Below are 18,892 nucleotides of genomic sequence, written 5' to 3' on the forward strand. Positions count from 1 at the left end.
AGGCCTGAACAGGCTTACATGATGGCGTTATTAACTTTGATACTCTGATTGGTTAGATTTGTTGGAGACGATCCAATCGCTGATTCATTTTTGTACATCGCCCCTCAATTTGAAGTCACACAAATGACTTTTAGGATTGCAGTTTCAGACTAAATGTATGTAGCGATCGATAAATTAAATTCAGATAAATTAAATTCAGGGTGAGTCATCAGGCAAAAGAACAGCGCTGCCCCGTAAAACAGTCTGGAATGTCCATCTGTGTGCGATATGTCTATTCTACGCTGTGTAGCTGTTAGCGATAATGATAAACGGAAACCTGAAAAAACAAAACGAAGAAAACTGAATTTGGGAGAAAACATAATGGAACCAGGCAAAAATCTGCATTTTATAGGGCTCTACTGGACCTAGTTCACTCTTATCTATTGAATTTGAATCAATGGCATTACCTTGCCCATGTAGAACAATGGTTCTGGTTGAACATAATGCTCTATTTCATGTGTTGGAATTATTTTCTGCCTTGCCTGCATGCAGAAATGAGGTCTGCATTTTCTTGTGCATGTCACTAGATGTATTGTGAAATTACATTGTTGCCTTTGTGTCCCTCTACTGCATGACTGCCTGTTGAAAGTACACAAGAGTGCCCCTGCATGGACGTGGGGTGTAAATGCACCAATGACGTTAAAATGAATCTGTCACCAGTGTCTGCTTGTACAGCCATGGCCAAAAGTTTTGAGAATGACACAAATATTAATTTTCACAATGTCTGCTGCCTCAGTTTATGATGGCAATTTGCATATACTCCAGAATGTTATGAAGAGTGATCAGATGAATTGCAATTAATTGCAAAGTCCCTTTTTGCCTTGCAAATAAACTGAATCCCCAAAAAACATTTCCACTGCATTTCAGCCCTGCCACAAAAGGACCAGCTGACATCATGTCAGTGATTCTCTCGTTAACACAGGTGTGAGTGTTGACGAGGACAAAGCTGGAGATCACTCTGTCATGCTGATTGAGTTCGATTAACAGACTGGAAGCTTCAAAAGGAGGGTGGTGCTTGGAATCATTGTTCTTCCTCTGTCAAACATGATTACCTGGAAGGAAACACGTGCCGTCATCATTGCTTTGCACAAAAAGGGCTTCACAGGCAAGGATATTGCTGCCAGTAAGATTGCACCTAAATCAACCGTTTATCGGATCATCAAGAACTTCAAGGAGAGCGGTTAAATTGTTGTGAAGAAGGCTTCAAGGTGCCTAAGAAAGTCCAGCAAGCGCCAGGACTGTCTCCTAAAGTTGATTCAGGTGCTGGATCAGGGCACCACCAGTACAGAGCTTGCTCGGGAATGGCAGCAGGCAGGTGTGAGTGCATCTGCATGCACAGTGAGGTGAAGACTTTTGGAGGATGGCCTGGTGTCAAGAAGGGCAGCAAAGAAGCCACTTCTCTCCAGGAAAAGCATCAGGGACAGACTGATATTCTGAAAAAGGTAAAGGGATTGGACTGCTGAGCACTGGGGTAAAGTCATTTTCTCTGATGAATCCCCTTTCCGATTGTTTGGGGCATTTGTCCGGAGAAGACGAGGTGAGCGCTACCGTCAGTCCTGTGTCATGCCAACAGTAAAGCATCCTGAGACCATTCATGTGTAGGGTTGCTTCTCAGCCAAGGGAGTGGGCTCACTCACAATTTTGCCTAAGAACACAGCCATGAATAAAGAATGGTACCAACACATCCTCCGAGAGCAACTTCTCCCAACCATCCAGGAACAGTTTGGTGACGAACAATGCCTTTTCCAGCATGATGGAGCACCTTGCCAGAAGGCAAAAGTGATAACTAAGTGGCTCGGGGAACAAAACATTGATATTTTGGGTCCATGGCCAGGAAACTCCCCAGACCTTAATCCCATTGAGAACTTGTGGTCAATCCTCAAGAGGTGGGTGGACAAACAAAACCCCACAAATTCTTACAAACTCCAAGCATTGATTATGCAAGAATGGGCTGCCATCAGTCAGGATGTGGCCCAGAAGTTAATTGACAGCATGCCAGGGCGGATTGCAGAGGTCTTGAAAAAGAAGGGTCAACACTGCAAATATTGACTCTTTGCATCAACTTCGTGTAATTGTCAATAAAAGCCTTTGACACTTATGAAATGCTTGTAATTATACTTCAGTATTCCATAGTAACATCTGACAAAAATATCTAGACACTGTGGCAGCAGACTTTGTGAAAATTAATATTTGTGTTATTCTCAAAACTTTTGGCCACGACTGTATACACTGTGTACAAAGTAGAGGTCGACCGATTGTGATTTTTCAAGCCGGTACCGATTTATTGGAGGACCAAAAAAGCCAATACCGATTAATTGGACGATTTTTTTTTCTTTTTTTTTTTTTTTTTTCTTCCTTTCATTTTTTTACATTTAAAAAAAAATATATATTTATATATATTTGTAATAATGACAATTACAACAATACTGAATTAACACTTTTATTTTAACTTAAAATAATACATCAATAAAATCAATTTAGTCTCAAATAAATAATAAAACATGTTCATTTTGGTTTAAATAATGCAAAAACAAAGTGTTGGAGAAGAAAGTAAAAGTGCAATATTTGCCATGTAAAAAAGCTAACGTTTAAATTCCTTGCTCAGAACATATGAAAGCTGGTGGTACCTTTTAACATGTGTTCAATATTCCCAGGTAAGAAGTTTAGGTTGTAGTTATTATAGGAATTATAGGACTATTTCTCTCTATACCATTTGTATTTCATATACCTTTGACTATTGGATGTTCTTATAGGCACTATAGTATTGCCAGCCTAATCTCGGGAGTTGATAGGCTTGAAGTCATAAACAGCGCAATGCTTGAAGCACAGCCAAGAGCTGCTGGCAAATGCAGGAAAGTGCTGTTTGAATGAATGCTTACGAGCCTGCTGCTGCCTACCACCGCCTACCACTAGCTAGCAACTTACCTTGGCTCCTTGCTGCACTCACGTAACAGGTCGTCAGCCTGCCACGCAGTCTCCTCGTGGAGTGCAATGTAATCGGCCATAATCGGTGTCCAAAAATGCCCGATTACCGATTGTTATGAAAACTTGAAATCGGCTCTAATTAATCGGTCAACCTCTAGTACAAAGCATGTCAGACTGACCAGGTGAAAGCTATGATCCCTTATTAAATCCACATAGATGAAGGGGAAGAAGGATTTTTAAGCCTTGAGACAATGGAGACAGGGATTGTGTATGCGTGCCATTGACGGTGAATGGGCAAGACAAAAGATTTAAGTCCCTTTGAATGACGTATGGTAGTAGGTGCCAGGCGCACCGGTTTGTGTCAAGAACTGCAACACTGCTGTGTTTTTCCACGCTGAATGGTCCACCACCAAAGGACCTCCAGCCAACTTGACACCTCTGTGAAAAGCACTGGAGTCAACATGGGCCAGCATCCCTGTGGAACGCTGTTGACACCTTGTAGAGTCGATGCCCCGACAAATTGAGGTGGTTCTGAGGGCAAAAGGGGAGGGTGCAACTCAATATTAGGAAGGTGTTCTTAATGTTTTGTACACTCAGTGCCATGTGTCGATATGGTGTTGTAGCCTGTAAGATATTCATGAGCAGGCTAAATTAAATGTGTGAACAGGTGATCCACTACACACCTTTGATCATGTTACATATGTAGACACATTGGTACTTGCATTCAAAACTCACTTAGGCAGATGCATAGATTCTCAGACACTCTCTCTCACACACACACACACACACACACACACACACACACACACACACACACACACACACACACACTTGTACACAGCCACACCCCTCCAACTCCTGGAGAGCTACCCTCTTGTATGTTTTTGCTCCAACCCTAATCTAGTGCACCTGATTCTAATAATTAGCTGGTTGATAAGCTAAATCAGGTTAGTTACAAACTGGGGTTGGATTGAAAACCTGCCGGAGGGTAGCTCTCCAGGAACGGGGAGCCTAATGCCCCATCTTGGTGAGTGTATGAGAGGACGCGTGTTCTAATCTCGGGTGTGTGTAGGGGGTGAGTGTTAAAAAGTGTGCCCATGAGTGAGAAGAGTGTCCGTGTCTTTGTGCACGTGTGTGTTTTTACGCATCATGCGCATGTTTGTTCCCCTTCATGAATGTGTGCGTTTGTAGTGTGGCTTGGTGTAACCCATGTCCCTGCCCCCTCAGATAAGGCCTCTAAATGTGGAGGGCAGTCTGAACCTGCTGGGCTCCGAACAACCACGCCTCATCTACTTCAGCAACAACTCCACAGGTACAAATACACCTCAATATACTCACTCGCTTACAATATGGCCCAATGCACAACTATATCTCAATGTACTCACTCAGTACATACAGTGCCTTATTCCACATGTTGTTACAGCCTGAATTCAAAATGGATTAAATGTATCAATTTTTTTCTTTTTTTTCTTTAACCTTTATTTAACTAGGCAGGTCAGTTAAGAACAAATTCTTACTTACAATGACAGCCTACCAAAAGGCAAAAGACCTCCTGTGGGGACGGGGGCCTGGGATTAAAAATAAAAAATTAATAAAATACAAATATAGGACAAAACACACATCACGACAAGAGAGACAACGCAACACTACATAAAGAGAGACCTAAGACAACAACATAGCAAGGCAGCAACACATGACAACACAGCATGGTAGCAACACAACATGGTAGCAGCACAAAACATGGTACAAACATTATTGGGCACAGACAACAGCACAAAGGGCAAGAAGGTAGAGGCAACAATACATCACGCAAAGCAGCCACAACTGTCAGTGTGTCCATGATTGAGTCTTTGAATGAAGAGATTGAGATAAAACTGTCCAGTTTGAGTGTTTGTTGCAGCTTTTCTAGCTCTCTGCGGGCTTTGGCAGAGAGCTAGACACAGACAGAGGCCTCAATATTCAGCTATACCGTGAGCATAAGTACAATGGCACGTGAGCAAATGAATAACAACATAATCAATGGTGGGTGTCTTTAGAAGACCCCCGTAATCAATTTTAGTCCTTCACAGCCTTAAAGAAGAAAGGGTCTAAACCATCTGACCCAAATGTTTTTTTGGGGTCAAGTTTCAGGAGCTCCTCTAGCACCTCGGACTCACTGACTGCCTGCAGGGAGAAACTTTGTAGCGGGGCAAGGGTAAAAGAGGGAGAAGCATTGGGGATAGTCGCATTAAAAGAGGTGGGAGATGAGGAAATGTTGGACGGGCAAGGAGGCATATTTACCATCTACACCTACACACAATACCCCATAATGATAAAGTGAAAACAAGTTTTTAGAAATTGTAGCAAATTTATTGAGAATGAAATACAGAAATATGTCAATTATATAAGTATTCACACCCCTGAGTCAATACTTTGTAGAAGCATCTTTGGCGGTGATTACAGCTGAGTCTTTTTAGGTTAGTCTCTAAGAGCTTTGTACACCTGTATTGTACAATATTTGCCCATTATTCTTTTTGAATGTCTTCAGGCTCTGTCAAGTTGATTGTTGATCATTGCTAGACAACCATTTTCAAATCTTGCCATAGATTTTAAAGCCAATGTGCAGTGCCTTTGGAAAGTATTCAGACCCCTTGACTTTTTCCACATTTTTCATTAGTTTACAGCATTATTCTAAAATGTATTAAATAGTTTTTTTCTCTCATCAAGCTACACACAATACCCCATAATGACAAAGCAAAACCATTTTTTTTTTAAACATTTTGGCTAAATTATTAAAAAATCAAATGTGCTTAATTTTTCAGACCCTTTACTCAGTACGTTGTTGAAGCACCTTTGGCAGTGATTACAGCCTCGAGTCTTCTTGGGTATGACACTACAAACTTGGCACACCTTTATTTGGGCAGTTTCTCCCATTCTTCTCTGCAGATCCTCTCAAGCTCTGTCAGGTTGGATGGGGAGCATTGCTGCACAGCTATTTTCAGGTCTCTCCAGAGATGTTGGATCAGGTTTAAGACCGGGCTCAGGCTGGGCCACTCACGGACTTTGAGACTTGTCCTGAAGCCACTCCTGCGTTGTTTTGGCTGTGTGCTTAGGGTTGTTGTCCTGTTGGAAGGTCAACCTTCGCCCAAGTCTGAGCTCCTGAGAACTCTGGAGCAGGTTTTCATCAAGGATCTCTGTAATTTGCTCCATTCATCTTTGCCTCAATCCTGACGAGTCTCCCAATCCCTGGTGCTGAACCCCCCTCAGCATGATTCTGCCACCACCATGCTTCACCGTAGGGATGGTGCCAGGTTTCCTCTAGACGTGACACTTGGCATTCAGGCCAAAGAGTTCAATATTGGTTTCATCAGACCAGAGAATCTTGTTTCTCATGGTCTGAGAGTCCTTTAGGTGCCTTTTGGCAAACTCCAAGCGAGCTGTCATGTGCCTTTTACTGTGGAGTGGCTTCCGTCTGGCCACTCGACCATAAAGGCCTGATTGGTGGAGTGCTGCAGAGATGGTTGTCCTTCTGGAAGGTTTTCCCATCTCCACAGAGGAACTCTGGAGCTGTGTCAGAGTGACCATCGGGTACTTGATCGCCTCCCTGACCAAGGCACTTCTCCCCCGATTGCTCAGTTTGCCCGGGCGACCAGCTCTAGGAAGAGTCTTGGTGGTTCCCAACTTCATCCATTTAAGAATGATGGAGGCCACTGTGTTCTTGGGGACCTTCAATGCTGCAGAAATGTTTTGGTACTCTTCCCCAGATCTGTGCCTCGACACAATCCTGTGTCGGAGCTTTAAGGACAATTCCTTCAACCTCATGGCTTGGTTTTTGCTCTGACATGCAGTCAACTGTGGAACCGTATATAGAAAGGTGTGCCTTTCCAAATCATGTCCAATCAATAGGTGGACTCCAATCGAGTTGTAGAATGTGGCGACATCACAATGATAGAAAAAGGTTTTCCTATTAATTATATGGCTCCTTTTGAAATGTCGTCGTGTTTCCAAGCCACACTTTTGACAAAATCTTCATCAGCGCCACTCGAGAGTAGAACTTTGTCGGGCATCAGTCTTCAAAAGAAACGTAAAAAACAAAATATGCGACAGGAGAGTAGCAATTCCAACCAGAATAATCTACTCCAAGGTCCTCTGATAATACTAGTCCCGAATTTGACAGATGTTGCTCGCGGTTTGTGCAAGAAGCCAACTGATTCAATAAATGTAGCTAAGTGCTCCGCATAAGCTATATGTGAATAGCCTACATGTATCCAATCAACTTTCACAGTGAATGCTTTTGTTTTTGTTTTGTGCGTATGAATGAAATATTACCAAATGCATCAGTAAAAAATATTGAGCCTAATTAATGCAACCCTTGCTGTTAATAGATCGCAAAGCAGCATACAACTGACCTAAACATTTGGAAATGATAACTATACAATAGGAAAGATGGTTTGGTATGTTTTAGAAACTTGGGAACCAAGCTCGAGTTATCAGTGTGGCTCTGTCACCTGGACAGAGTTGAAATACTGTATCTTCACGCCTAGAATAAAAACCTCCAGGCTTCCTTCATAACTGTCAGTTTATTGGGGAAAAATAAATAATTACAGGGGCAGTTTGGAAAAAGCGATTCTCGTCCGAATCGTCTTCTGGAATAACGGACATTCTGGAGTGATAATTACATAACCAACGTTCTCTAGTAATACTAGTGCAGTGCGAATAGGGCTTTGGTCACGTGCATGCGATGCATTCAGTGTGTCACATAAAGAGAGCAAGGGTTGAGGGAATAGGGAATGTTTCTCCTAAACTGTTGAGGCATTTCGGGAAACAGGACTTTTCAGTCAGAAATGGCTGTAGTTATGTTGCAGCTTCAGCAACATAGACAGTGCGATAAACACTTTGATAAACTCTTTGATGTTCTGTGGCGGTCGCTGAAGCAGGGAGGAGAGAGAGACAGCAGGTGCTAGTCACAGTCACTTGCTGTCAAAATGTTGTTTCTCAAACTAGACACTCTAATCTACTTGTCCTCTTGCTCAGTTGTGCACCGGGGCCTCCCACTCCTCTTTCTATTCTGGTTAGCGCCAGTTTGCGCTGTTCTTTGAACAGAGTAGTACACAGCGTTGTACGAGATCTTCAGTTTCTTGGCAATTTCTCGCATGGAATAGCCTTCATTTCTCCGAACAAGAATAGACTGACGAGTTTGAGAAGAAAGTTCTTTATTTCTGGCCATTTTGAGCCTGTAATTGAACCCACGAATGCTGATGCTCCAGATACTCAACTAGTCTAAAGAAGGCCAGTTTTATTGCTTCTTTAATCAGACAACAGTTTTCAGCTGTGCTAACATAATTGCAAAAGGGTTTTCTAATGATCAATTAGCCTTTTAAAATGATAAACTAACACAACGTGCCACTGGAACACAGGAGTGATGGTTGCTGATAATGGGAATCTGTACGCCTATATAGATATTCCATAAAAAAATCTGCCGTTTCCAGCTACAATAGTCATTTACAACATTAACAATGTCTACACTGTATTTCTGATCAATTTGATGTTATTTTAATGGACAAAAATGTGCTTTTGGTTAGAGTCCAACGCTCCAGTGGTTAGAGCATTGGACTAGTAACCGAAAGGTTGCAAGATCGAATCCCCGAGCTGACAAGGTAAAAAATCTGTCGTGCTGCCCCGGAACAAGGCAGTTAACCCACTGTTCCTAGGCCGTCATTGAAAATAAGAATTTGTTCTTAAGAGACTTACCCAGAAAGACTCACAGCTGTAATCACTGCCAAAGGTTCTTCTACAAGGTGTTGACTCAAGGGTTGGAGATACTTATGTAAATTAGATATTTCTATTGAATTTTCAATGCATTTGCTAACTTTTTTTTTTAAATCACTTTGTCATTATGGGGTATTGTGTGCAGATTGGTGAGACATTTTTTTCATTTAATCCATTTTGAATTTGTGCTGTAACACAACAAAATGTGCCGTAAGTCAAGGGGTAAGAATACTTTCTGAAGGGACTGTATACAGTATCCCCAAATACACTCACCTACACCTTAAAGGTAGACTCAACGAAATGACGTTGCCATGAGCAGCCCCGCAGATATTGAGATGAGCGAGATGCAAGACTTCACTCTCACACAGTCACACACAGTATCTACGCATGTGCGCGGGTTGGCTTCACACTGTTACAATGTGGTAGCCAGGAGGAGAAGTTGAGCCTCTCGCTTCAACACTCTTAGTTGTTGCGGAAATTGACCCCCTATGCTGTTTTTCTTTCTGCATCTACATCATATCGCTGAGTCTACCTTTAATATACTTACCAACTACTGACCCCTCAATGCCTTAACTCACTGCTACCACCTCAGGCACAACTACACCTATACACAATATAGTCATTAACGAATCCTCAGGAGCATTTTGGTCTCAGTACAGCTTCTCAATATAGTCTCTCTCCTCCAGAAGGTGACCTGGCCATCCCGGAGATGTCTGACAACAGTAAGAAGCTGATGATGAGGACGCGCAGCAAGAGAAAGTTCCTCTTCAAGGTCCCCGAGGAGGAGAGACTTCAGCAGAGGAGGTAACCTTTTTTCCGATCCTTTTTATACTTTAATTGCCTTTTTTGACTGTGAAGCAGTAAAGTAGAGAGGGGAGACAGAAAGTAGGGGCATAGACAAGGGAGGTGGAGTCTGGGCTTGAACCACAGTCGCCAGGAGGTTATTTGTGGTCCGGAGTCGAGAGCGCTACTGCTCGACCAGACTCCAGCATCAGAGGAGGTAACATTACTCTGTTCACTTATCATTGTTATACCTTTCATACTAAGATGTTTTTCTGGCAACCATCATAACACCAACTTTTTTCCGCCTTTTCTGTATATGTGACCGACCGGCTCATGTTGCCAAAATTTGAAATTGTGTTTTTTACATTGGATAAAAGTAGAGACTCGGTATATCACACACTACAGTTTAGGAACAATGGGAAAGTAATTCTGCTTTGGAAGTTGATAAACTTGTAACCTCACTTTTGAGAAAAGGGCTATAACTAGCTCTGAGATTAATAATATTACTACACAGATCATACACATAATGTTAGCTAGCAAGCCAGCCAGCTAACGTTAGTTAGCTAGCTAACAGTACACTTTAACTTGAAATGAAAACGACTTTCTGACAAAACATATCATATCTGAAAATGTAGCTAGCTAGACTATATTACCCATATACATGGATGGACGCTTCTCCCTCTGTCACGGATGCCATGGTTGCCCTTAGTTTGAAGATGTAATCTGGAGACAGGTGTTTTATACAACAGCCTTCTCTGTGTTCTCTTTTTTTTTTTTATCTTTCTGCATATTTGCACTCGAACGTTAGAATTTTCTCCATATCCTTAGCTATAATACTTAATCCACTGATTTCAAAACTCGGTCCTCCAGAAAGTGGAGAACAACACTTTTGCAGTTTTACTACGTGATATCTTTCAAAAAAGCCAAGTTAGAAAGGATTACCTACACATACTGACCAGCTCATGTTATAGACAGAAGTTCGCTACATGGCAGACCAATCCGGACTCCTCTCTCAGCATGTCCAGCCCACCTATTATCTCAGCCAATCATGGCTAGCGGGAAGGTTCCTGTCTTTTTTTTACTTGACTCATCGCGCTCTAGTGACTGCTTGTGGCGGGCCGGGTGCCTGCAGGCTGACTTTAGTCGTCTGTTGAATAGTGTATCCTCCGACACACTGCAGGTAGCCTAGTGGTTAGAGCGTTGGGCAGTTAACCCACTGTTCCTCTGGCGCCGAAGATGTGGATGTCGATTATGGCAGCCCCCCGCACCTCTCTGATTCAGACACATTTCAGCTGAAGGCATTCAGTTGTACAACTGACTAGGTATCCCCCTTTCCCCACATTGGTGCAGCTGGCTTCCGAGTTTAGCGGGCGGGTGTTAAGAAGCGTGGTTTGGCGGGTCATGTTTCGGAGGACGCATGACTCTAACTTCGCCTCTCCCGAGCCCGTTGGGGAGTTGCAGCGATGATACGAGATCGTAATTGGATTTTGAAACATTTAACATGCAATAATGTAACCTAAGTCAAGTGTTAATTTATCACCGATCAGAAACATTTAACATGCAATAATGTAACCTAAGTCAAGTGTTCATCTATCACCGATCAGAAACATTTAACATGCAATAATGTAACCTAAGTCAAGTGTTCATCTATCACCGATCAGAAACATTTAGCATGCAATAATGTAACCTAAGTCAAGTGTTCATCTATCACCGATCAGAAACATTTAACATGCAATAATGTAACCTAAGTCAAGTGTTCATCTATCACCGATCAGAAACATTTAACATGCAATAATGTAACCTAAGTCAAGTGTTCATCTATCACCGATCAGAAACATTTAGCATGCAATAATGTAACCTAAGTCAAGTGTTCATCTATCACTGATCAGAAACATTTAACATGCAATAATGTAACCTAAGTCAAGTGTTCATCTATCACCGATCAGAAACATTTAACATGCAATAATGTAGCCTAAGTCAAGTGTTCATCTATCACCGATCAGAAACATTTAACATGCAATAATGTAGCCTAAGTCAAGTGTAGACCTATTATTTTGTTTAATCGTATATAGCAGCTCCAAAAGCCCTTGAGGTTGTGAAATATGAACGAGACTCACATGCTTTTGAAAATAGGATTACTAATATTTTCGATCAGGATGAAGGTAAGACCCTACGGCTGCTCCCTAACAAAGTGGAGTGAGGGTAGGAAAGAGATTTAAATAGATAGACCTTAAGGCCCATGCTTCTTTGTTTCAAAATCTAACTTTTTTTATATGCCAACGGCCCCACATGTTCCGTGACACAAGCTGTGTGTGAAAAATATCTGTATTTTATTCTGTTATATTCTTAGTATAAAATACACTATATGGTCAAAAGTATGTGGACAACCCTTCAAATTCTTCTATTTCAGCAACACCCGTGCTGACGGTTGTTTAAAATCGAGCACACAGCCATTTAATCTCCGTAGACACGCATTGGCAGTATAATGGCCTGTACTGAAGAGCGCAATGACATTCAACGTGGCACCATCATAGGATGCCACCTTTCCAATAACTCAGTTCGTCAAATTTCTGCCCTGCTAGAGGTGCCCTGGTCAACTGTAAGTGCTGCTATTGTGAAGTGGAAATGTCTAGGAGCAACAACGGCTCAGCCGCGAAGTGTTAGGCCACACAAGATCACAGAATGGGACCGCTGAAGACCGTAGCATGTAAACATCACCTGTCCTCGTTTGCAACCCTCACTACTGAGTTCCAAACTGCCTCTGGAAGCAACTTCAGCACAAGAAGTGTTCGTCGGAAGCTTCATGACATGGGTTTCCATGGCCGAGCAGCCGCACACAAGCCTAAGATCATCATTCGCAATGCAAAGCGTCGGCTGGAGTGGTGTAAATGCTCGCCGCCATTGGACTCTGGAGCAGTGGAAACACTTTCTCTGGAGTGATGAATCACGCTTCACCATCTAGCAGGCCTACGGACAAATCTGTGTTTGGTTGATGCCAGGAGAGCGCTACCTGCATCTATGCTTAGTGCCAACTGAAAAGTTTGGTGGAGGAGGAATACTGGTCTGGGGCAGTTTTTCATGGTTTGGGCCCCTTAGTTCCAGTGGAGGGAAATCTTAACACTACAGCATACAATGACATTCTAGACGATTTTGTGCTTCCAACAGTTTGGGGAAGGCCCTTTCCGGTTTCAGCATGACAATGCCCCCATGCACAAAGCGATGTCCATACAGGAATGGTTTGTCGAGATCGGTGAGGAAGAACTTGACTGGCCTGTACAGAGCCCTGACCTCAATCCCATCGAAAACCTTTGTGATGAATTGGAAGGCTGACTGCGAGCCAGGCCTAATCACACAACATCAGTGCCCGACCTCACTAATACTCTTGTGGCTGAATGGAAGCAAGTCCATGCAGCAATGTTCCAACATCTAGTGGAAAGCCTTCCCAGAAGAGTGGAGGCTGTTATAGCAGCAATGTTCCAACATCTAGTGGAAAGCCTTCCCAGAAGAGTAGAGGCTGTTGTAACAGCAATGTTCCAACATCTAGTGGAAAGCCTTCCCAGAAGAGTGGAGGCTGTTATAGCAGCAATGTTCCAACATCTAGTGGAAAGCCTTCCCAGAGGAGTGGAGGCTGTTATAGCAGCAAAGGGAGGACCAACTCCATATTAATGCCCATGATTTTGGAATGAGATGTTCGACCAGCAGGTGCAAAGCTGTCATCAAGGCAAAGGGTGGCTACTTTGAAGAATCTCAAATATAGAAATATTTAACAAAACACTCTTGACTGGCCTGTACAGAGCCCTGACCTCAATCCCATCGAAAACCTTTGTGATGAATTGGAAGGCTGACTGCGAGCCAGGCCTAATCACACAACATCAGTGCCCGACCTCACTAATACTCTTGTGGCTGAATGGAAGCAAGTCCATGCAGCAATGTTCCAACATCTAGTGGAAAGCCTTCCCAGAAGAGTGGAGGCTGTTATAGCAGCAATGTTCCAACATCTAGTGGAAAGCCTTCCCAGAAGAGTAGAGGCTGTTGTAACAGCAATGTTCCAACATCTAGTGGAAAGCCTTCCCAGAAGAGTGGAGGCTGTTATAGCAGCAATGTTCCAACATCTAGTGGAAAGCCTTCCCAGAGGAGTGGAGGCTGTTATAGCAGCAAAGGGAGGACCAACTCCATATTAATGCCCATGATTTTGGAATGAGATGTTCGACCAGCAGGTGCAAAGCTGTCATCAAGGCAAAGGGTGGCTACTTTGAAGAATCTCAAATATAGAAATATTTAACAAAACACTTTTTTGGTTGCTACATGATTCCATATGTGTTATTTCGTAGTTTTGATGTCTTTGCTATTATTCTACAATGTAGAACATATAAAAATAAAGAATAACCCTTGAATGAGTAGGTGTGTCCTAACTTTTGACTTGTAATGTACGTCGGTTTGTACTACACTCATTCTCTGTTACAGTCACTCACAACTATTCACAATAATATACACTGACCATTGTTAACCACGTGTCTTGTGTTGACAGAGAGATGCTGAGGGACCCTGAGCTGAGATCCAAGATGATCTCTAACCCAATCAACTTCAACCACGTGGCACACATGGGCCCCGGCGACGGCATGCAGGTCCTCATGGATCTGCCTCTGGTAAGGGCCTCAACTGACCACCTGTCAACACAGCTTGAGCCAAAATGTCTGCCTCATCCTGTATTCATAACCCACAAACAAAAATGGCCTCCCAACCCCCTGATAAGCTTACTGATATTGCGGGTGACAAAACAGGAGCCATAACAGCTGGATTCTAACGATCACAAGACACCGCTGGAGCTCAAAATTGTGTCTCCTAGCATTTTCTGACAGCAGCAGCTCCCACTCCTAACTCCACAGAATAGCACTGCTATACTACCTTCTAGATGTCACCCTTCTCCTACGTTCCACCATCTCTGCCCATGTTTTCCTCCCCCTTTTGGAGAATGACCCTATAGTCCACGCCCTCTTTCACTTTCTCCCTCCCTCTTCCCTCTCTTTTTTTCCTCTGTGTCCTGTTTGTGTCCTTTTTCCCCCCTCTCTCTCTCACCCCCCCGCCTGGCCCAGCAGCAGAGCGAGAGCACCACCCCCCCCCCCCCCCCCCCCCATCCTCCCGCCACCACGCCCTGATCTCCCCACCGAGGCAACTTTGAGCACGTCTATCACATGAGCCTTGTGTCGGCCGACCTCTACCTGCAAAAAGAACCTGCCACCACCACCTACTCGCTGCAGCACTGCATCCTGCCCCAGTTCTCCTCCTCTCCCTCCACCTCCTCCCTAGGAAGGGTAGGCCTAACCTGACGCTTCCCACCCCTCCTGCCTCCTCCTTTTACCACCACCACCTCTTTTGCGCAATTACAAATCGCCACCCTATGCCAGGGTTACTGGTAGTCAAATACGAGCCTGGGAGTACTGCTGGTACTCGTTTTCTCTCTTTGGTTGTTAATTGATTGATTCACTTTTTTTTTAATTGGACAGAGTTACCTGGTGTCCCAGGTCTGAATCGGTCCCTAATCAAAGGGAACTTATACAACTGGCTGTACTTCTACCCTTATGGCCTAGATTTGAGGGAAAGACCCCTATGCACTTGTGTGAATCTGAGGGGATAAGCAATATGACTGATCATACCTATCTGACCATTAGTCTTCGATCTCCACAAGTAAATAGGGAGTTGGTACGAGGGGTCGACTTGGGACCGGGCCTATTTCCAGCGTTCCCGCCACCCTCTCTCTCACCCCTTGCACTCTTCCTTCTTCCCATTCCTTCCTTTCTCGCTTCCTTTTCCCCTTTGCTTGAGTGCAGTTTTTTCGAAAGCCGGGGTCGTTTTATTGTCGTCTGATGTCATATGAGTCTGTTTTTCTGTACTGGCTGCAGTGCGGTTGTGTTTTGTGCGATCTCTGCATATTTGTCATGTTAAAAACAGCAACATATGTGAAAAGCTTACCTCAGGGTTTCAATGGAGAGAAAGATTTGAAAAAAGGGTTAATTTCATTTGTAGACAGCCACCAACACCAAAAGTGAAGTAGACACTTCTCTATGGCTATTTCCCCCCCCCCCCCCCCCCCCCGTAGAATTTTGTGAAAACATGCCACGGTACGTGCTGTGCATTTGGAGTTTGTTTATCACAAAGTGCATGTGTGTGAGGGTGTACAAGGCTGTTGTAAGTATGCATTTCACGGTATGGTCTACACCTATCGTATTCGGTGCATGTGACAAATACAGTTTCATTTTATTTGGTTTAATGTGTGAGCATCCATGTAAATGTCTTGACATTGTCTACTCGTGTACATGGGTCGTGTTCATTAGGCACCCAACGGAATTCAAGTCAATGAAACAGGGAAGGTCCAAACTGGGACTTGTCCAATAAGAAACACTAATTTAAAAATAAAAATAAATCGTTTTCTGTTGTGTGTCCTAATGAGCATAAACCTGTTCACTCATATAGTAAGGTCCTTCTATACCAATGGCTGTATTTGTCATTGTCTTACTGTCTTGTCTGTGTGTGTTGGCGACTGCGTTGCGGCAGAGTGTGATGCATTCTTCTCAGGACGACCCGGCCAAGGATAAGCCCCGCCCGCTATCCAGTATCTCCCGGCAACAGAGGAGCAAGACCCACATCACCCGCACGGCCTCTGGTGAGAGGATCCCAAGCACACGCACCTTCCACATGTGAACACATACAACACATAATGCATACATTTCAACACACACACTAGTAAATCCATTCTCTCTCTCTGTCATTGATGCTCTATGTCTGTGTTGTGTGTGTGTCTCGGGGTGTGTGTGTCTCGGGGTGTGTGTGTCTCGGGGTGTGTGTGTGTGTGTGTCGGGGTGTGTGTGTGTGTGTGTCGGGGGTGTGTGTGTGTGTGTGTGTGTGTCGGGGGTGTGTGTGTGTGTGTGTCTCGGCGTGTGTGTGTGTGTGTCTCGGCCTGTGTGTGTGTGTGTCTCGGCGTGTGTGTCTGTGTGTGTCTCGGCGTGTGTGTGTCTCGGCGTGTGTGTGTGTGTGTCTCGGGGTGTGTGTGTGTGTCTCGGGGTGTGTGTGTGTGTCACTGTGTCATGAAGGAGGTGCAGACTTTGGAGGAGCAGGATCGTTGCGGAACATCTCCGACCCAGACGGGGACTTCGAGAGAGAGGTAAAGACCCCAGACACCGCACACACACACTGACTGTACATTAAATCACTCACACATTTACTCAATCTATGCCCCTCTCTTTTCCCTGTCCATCTCCCTCTCTATCCCACATTCTCTGTTACATTAAATTCAACTATCTTCCTGGGTATGATTACACATTCTGTTACATTAAATTCAACTATCTTCCTGGGTATGATTACACATTCTGTTACATTAAATTCAACTATCTTCCTGGGTATGATAACACATTCTCTGTTACATTAAATTCAACTATCTTCCTGGGTATGATAACACATTCTCTGTTACATTAAATTCAACTATCTTCCTGGGTATGATGACACATTCTCTGACATTAAATTCAACTATCTTCCTGGGTATGATAACACATTCTGTTACATTAAATTCAACTATCTTCCTGGGTATGATTACACATTCTCTGACATTGCCAAAGCAAACATTAATCATTCATATTTCAGTTTGTATTGTTAAAGGCATCAGTATATGGAACTTTTGTCTATTGGAATGCTTTTAAGCCAAAAGGGGTCCCCTAAATGGACAGAAATATTGTCCAGAAATTACCTAATTTGATAGGAAAATGATACACCTCTCCACACTGATGAGCAAAAGCATATAATATATATTGTGGATAGTCCGATTAATATAATAGTTTAAAACGTTTACATGCTTTGCAAGAAGAGCAATTTCCCTAATAATCCTGTTTACATGGACACATCAGGCGACTGATGGGAATTTTGATGAATGCAGAAAATCACTAATCAAAATAAACGTTCTACCACAGTGATCATGTTCATTGCAGTTCTTGACACAAACCGGTGTGCCTTGCACCTACTACCATACCCCCTTCAAAGGCTCTTGCATCTTTTGTCTTGCCCACTCACCCTCTGAATGGCACACATACACAATCCATGTCTGGATTATCTCAAGGCTTGAAACCCCTTCTTTAACCCGTCTCCTCCCCCTTCATCTACACTGATTGAAGTGGATTTAATAAGGGATCATATCTTTCACCTGTAGTCACCTGGTCAGTCTATGTCTTGGAAAGAGCAGGTGTCCTTCATGTTTTGTTCACTCGGTGTGTAAAGTTTGTATGTGAAAACTATTTCTAAGATGTATACTTTCGTTTTTTCCGAACTGGTGTATAAGCGGGAGGCTTGCACGTGTGCAGATCAAATACACAGCTGGGGAACGCCAATTTAAGCTGTTAACTTGTCCTAATAATTAAATCAAATCAAAGTGTATTTGTCACGTGCGCTGAATACAACAGACCTTAAAGTGAAATACTTACAGGCTCTAACCAATAGTACAAAAAAGGTGTTAGGTGAACAATAGGTAAGTAAAGAAATAAAACAACAGTAAAAAGACAGGCTATATACAGTAGCGAGGCTATAAAAGTAGCAAGGCTACATACAGACACCGGTTAGTCAGGCTGATTGAGGTAGTATGTACATGTAGATATGGTTAAAGTGACTAAGCATATATGATGAACAGAGAGTAGCAGTAGCGTAAAAGAGGGGTTGGCGGGTGGTGGGACACAATGCAGATAGCCCGGTTAGCCACTGTGCGGGAGCACTGGTTGGTCGGCCCAATTGAGGTAGTATGTACAAAAAAACACATAATAGCACAATTGGTTGGGCGCCTGTAAAACTGCTGCCATTTCTTCCGGCGCCATTATAGACAATTAGAACGATTTCTCAGAAAACCAGCTGTTTGAATCAGCGTATGCTTACTGTGCCAATTAAGATACATTTGGTAATGTAGTGTATGTGGACACCTGCTGGTCGAACCTCTCATTCCAAAATCATGGGCATTAATATGGAGTTGGTCCCCCCCTTTGCTGCTATAACAGCCTCCACTCTTCTGGGAAGGCTTTCCACTAGATGTTGGAACATTACTGCGGGGACTTGCTTCCATTCAGCCAAAAGAGCATTAGTGAGGTCGGACACTGATGTTTGGCGATTAGGGCTGGTTTGCAGTCGGCGTTCCATTTCATCCCAAAGGTGTTTGATGGGGTTGAGGTCAGGGCTGTGCAGGCCACTGATCTCGCCAAACGATTTCTGTATGGACCTGGCTTTGTGCACGGGGGCATTGTCTTGCTGAAACAGGAAAGGGTCTTCCCCAAACTGTTGCCACGAAGTTGGAAGCACATGTTGGAAAGGTGGAATCCTGTGACGGAGCCACGTTGAAAGTCACTGAGACATTCTGCTGCCAATGTTTGTC

The 18,892-nt window shown here is 43.5% G+C and overlaps 1 protein-coding gene across 1 annotated transcript in view; it reads left to right on the top strand.

The window, feature by feature from the left end:
• LOC120019609 (serine/threonine-protein kinase MRCK beta-like) overlaps nt 1-18,892 on the top strand; it is a 119,339-nt gene that overhangs the window by 98,045 nt on the left and 2,402 nt on the right. Inside the window, exons 32-36 of the mRNA XM_038962951.1 lie at nt 4,192-4,276; nt 9,399-9,516; nt 14,024-14,141; nt 16,048-16,156; nt 16,584-16,654. Of these exons, the coding sequence (XP_038818879.1) occupies nt 4,192-4,276; nt 9,399-9,516; nt 14,024-14,141; nt 16,048-16,156; nt 16,584-16,654 (501 nt within the window). The remainder of the gene's footprint in view (nt 1-4,191; nt 4,277-9,398; nt 9,517-14,023; nt 14,142-16,047; nt 16,157-16,583; nt 16,655-18,892) is intronic.

The sequence above is a fragment of the Salvelinus namaycush genome, chromosome 24 (assembly GCF_016432855.1).
Source record: "Salvelinus namaycush isolate Seneca chromosome 24, SaNama_1.0, whole genome shotgun sequence".
Taxonomy (NCBI): Eukaryota; Metazoa; Chordata; class Actinopteri; order Salmoniformes; family Salmonidae; genus Salvelinus; species Salvelinus namaycush.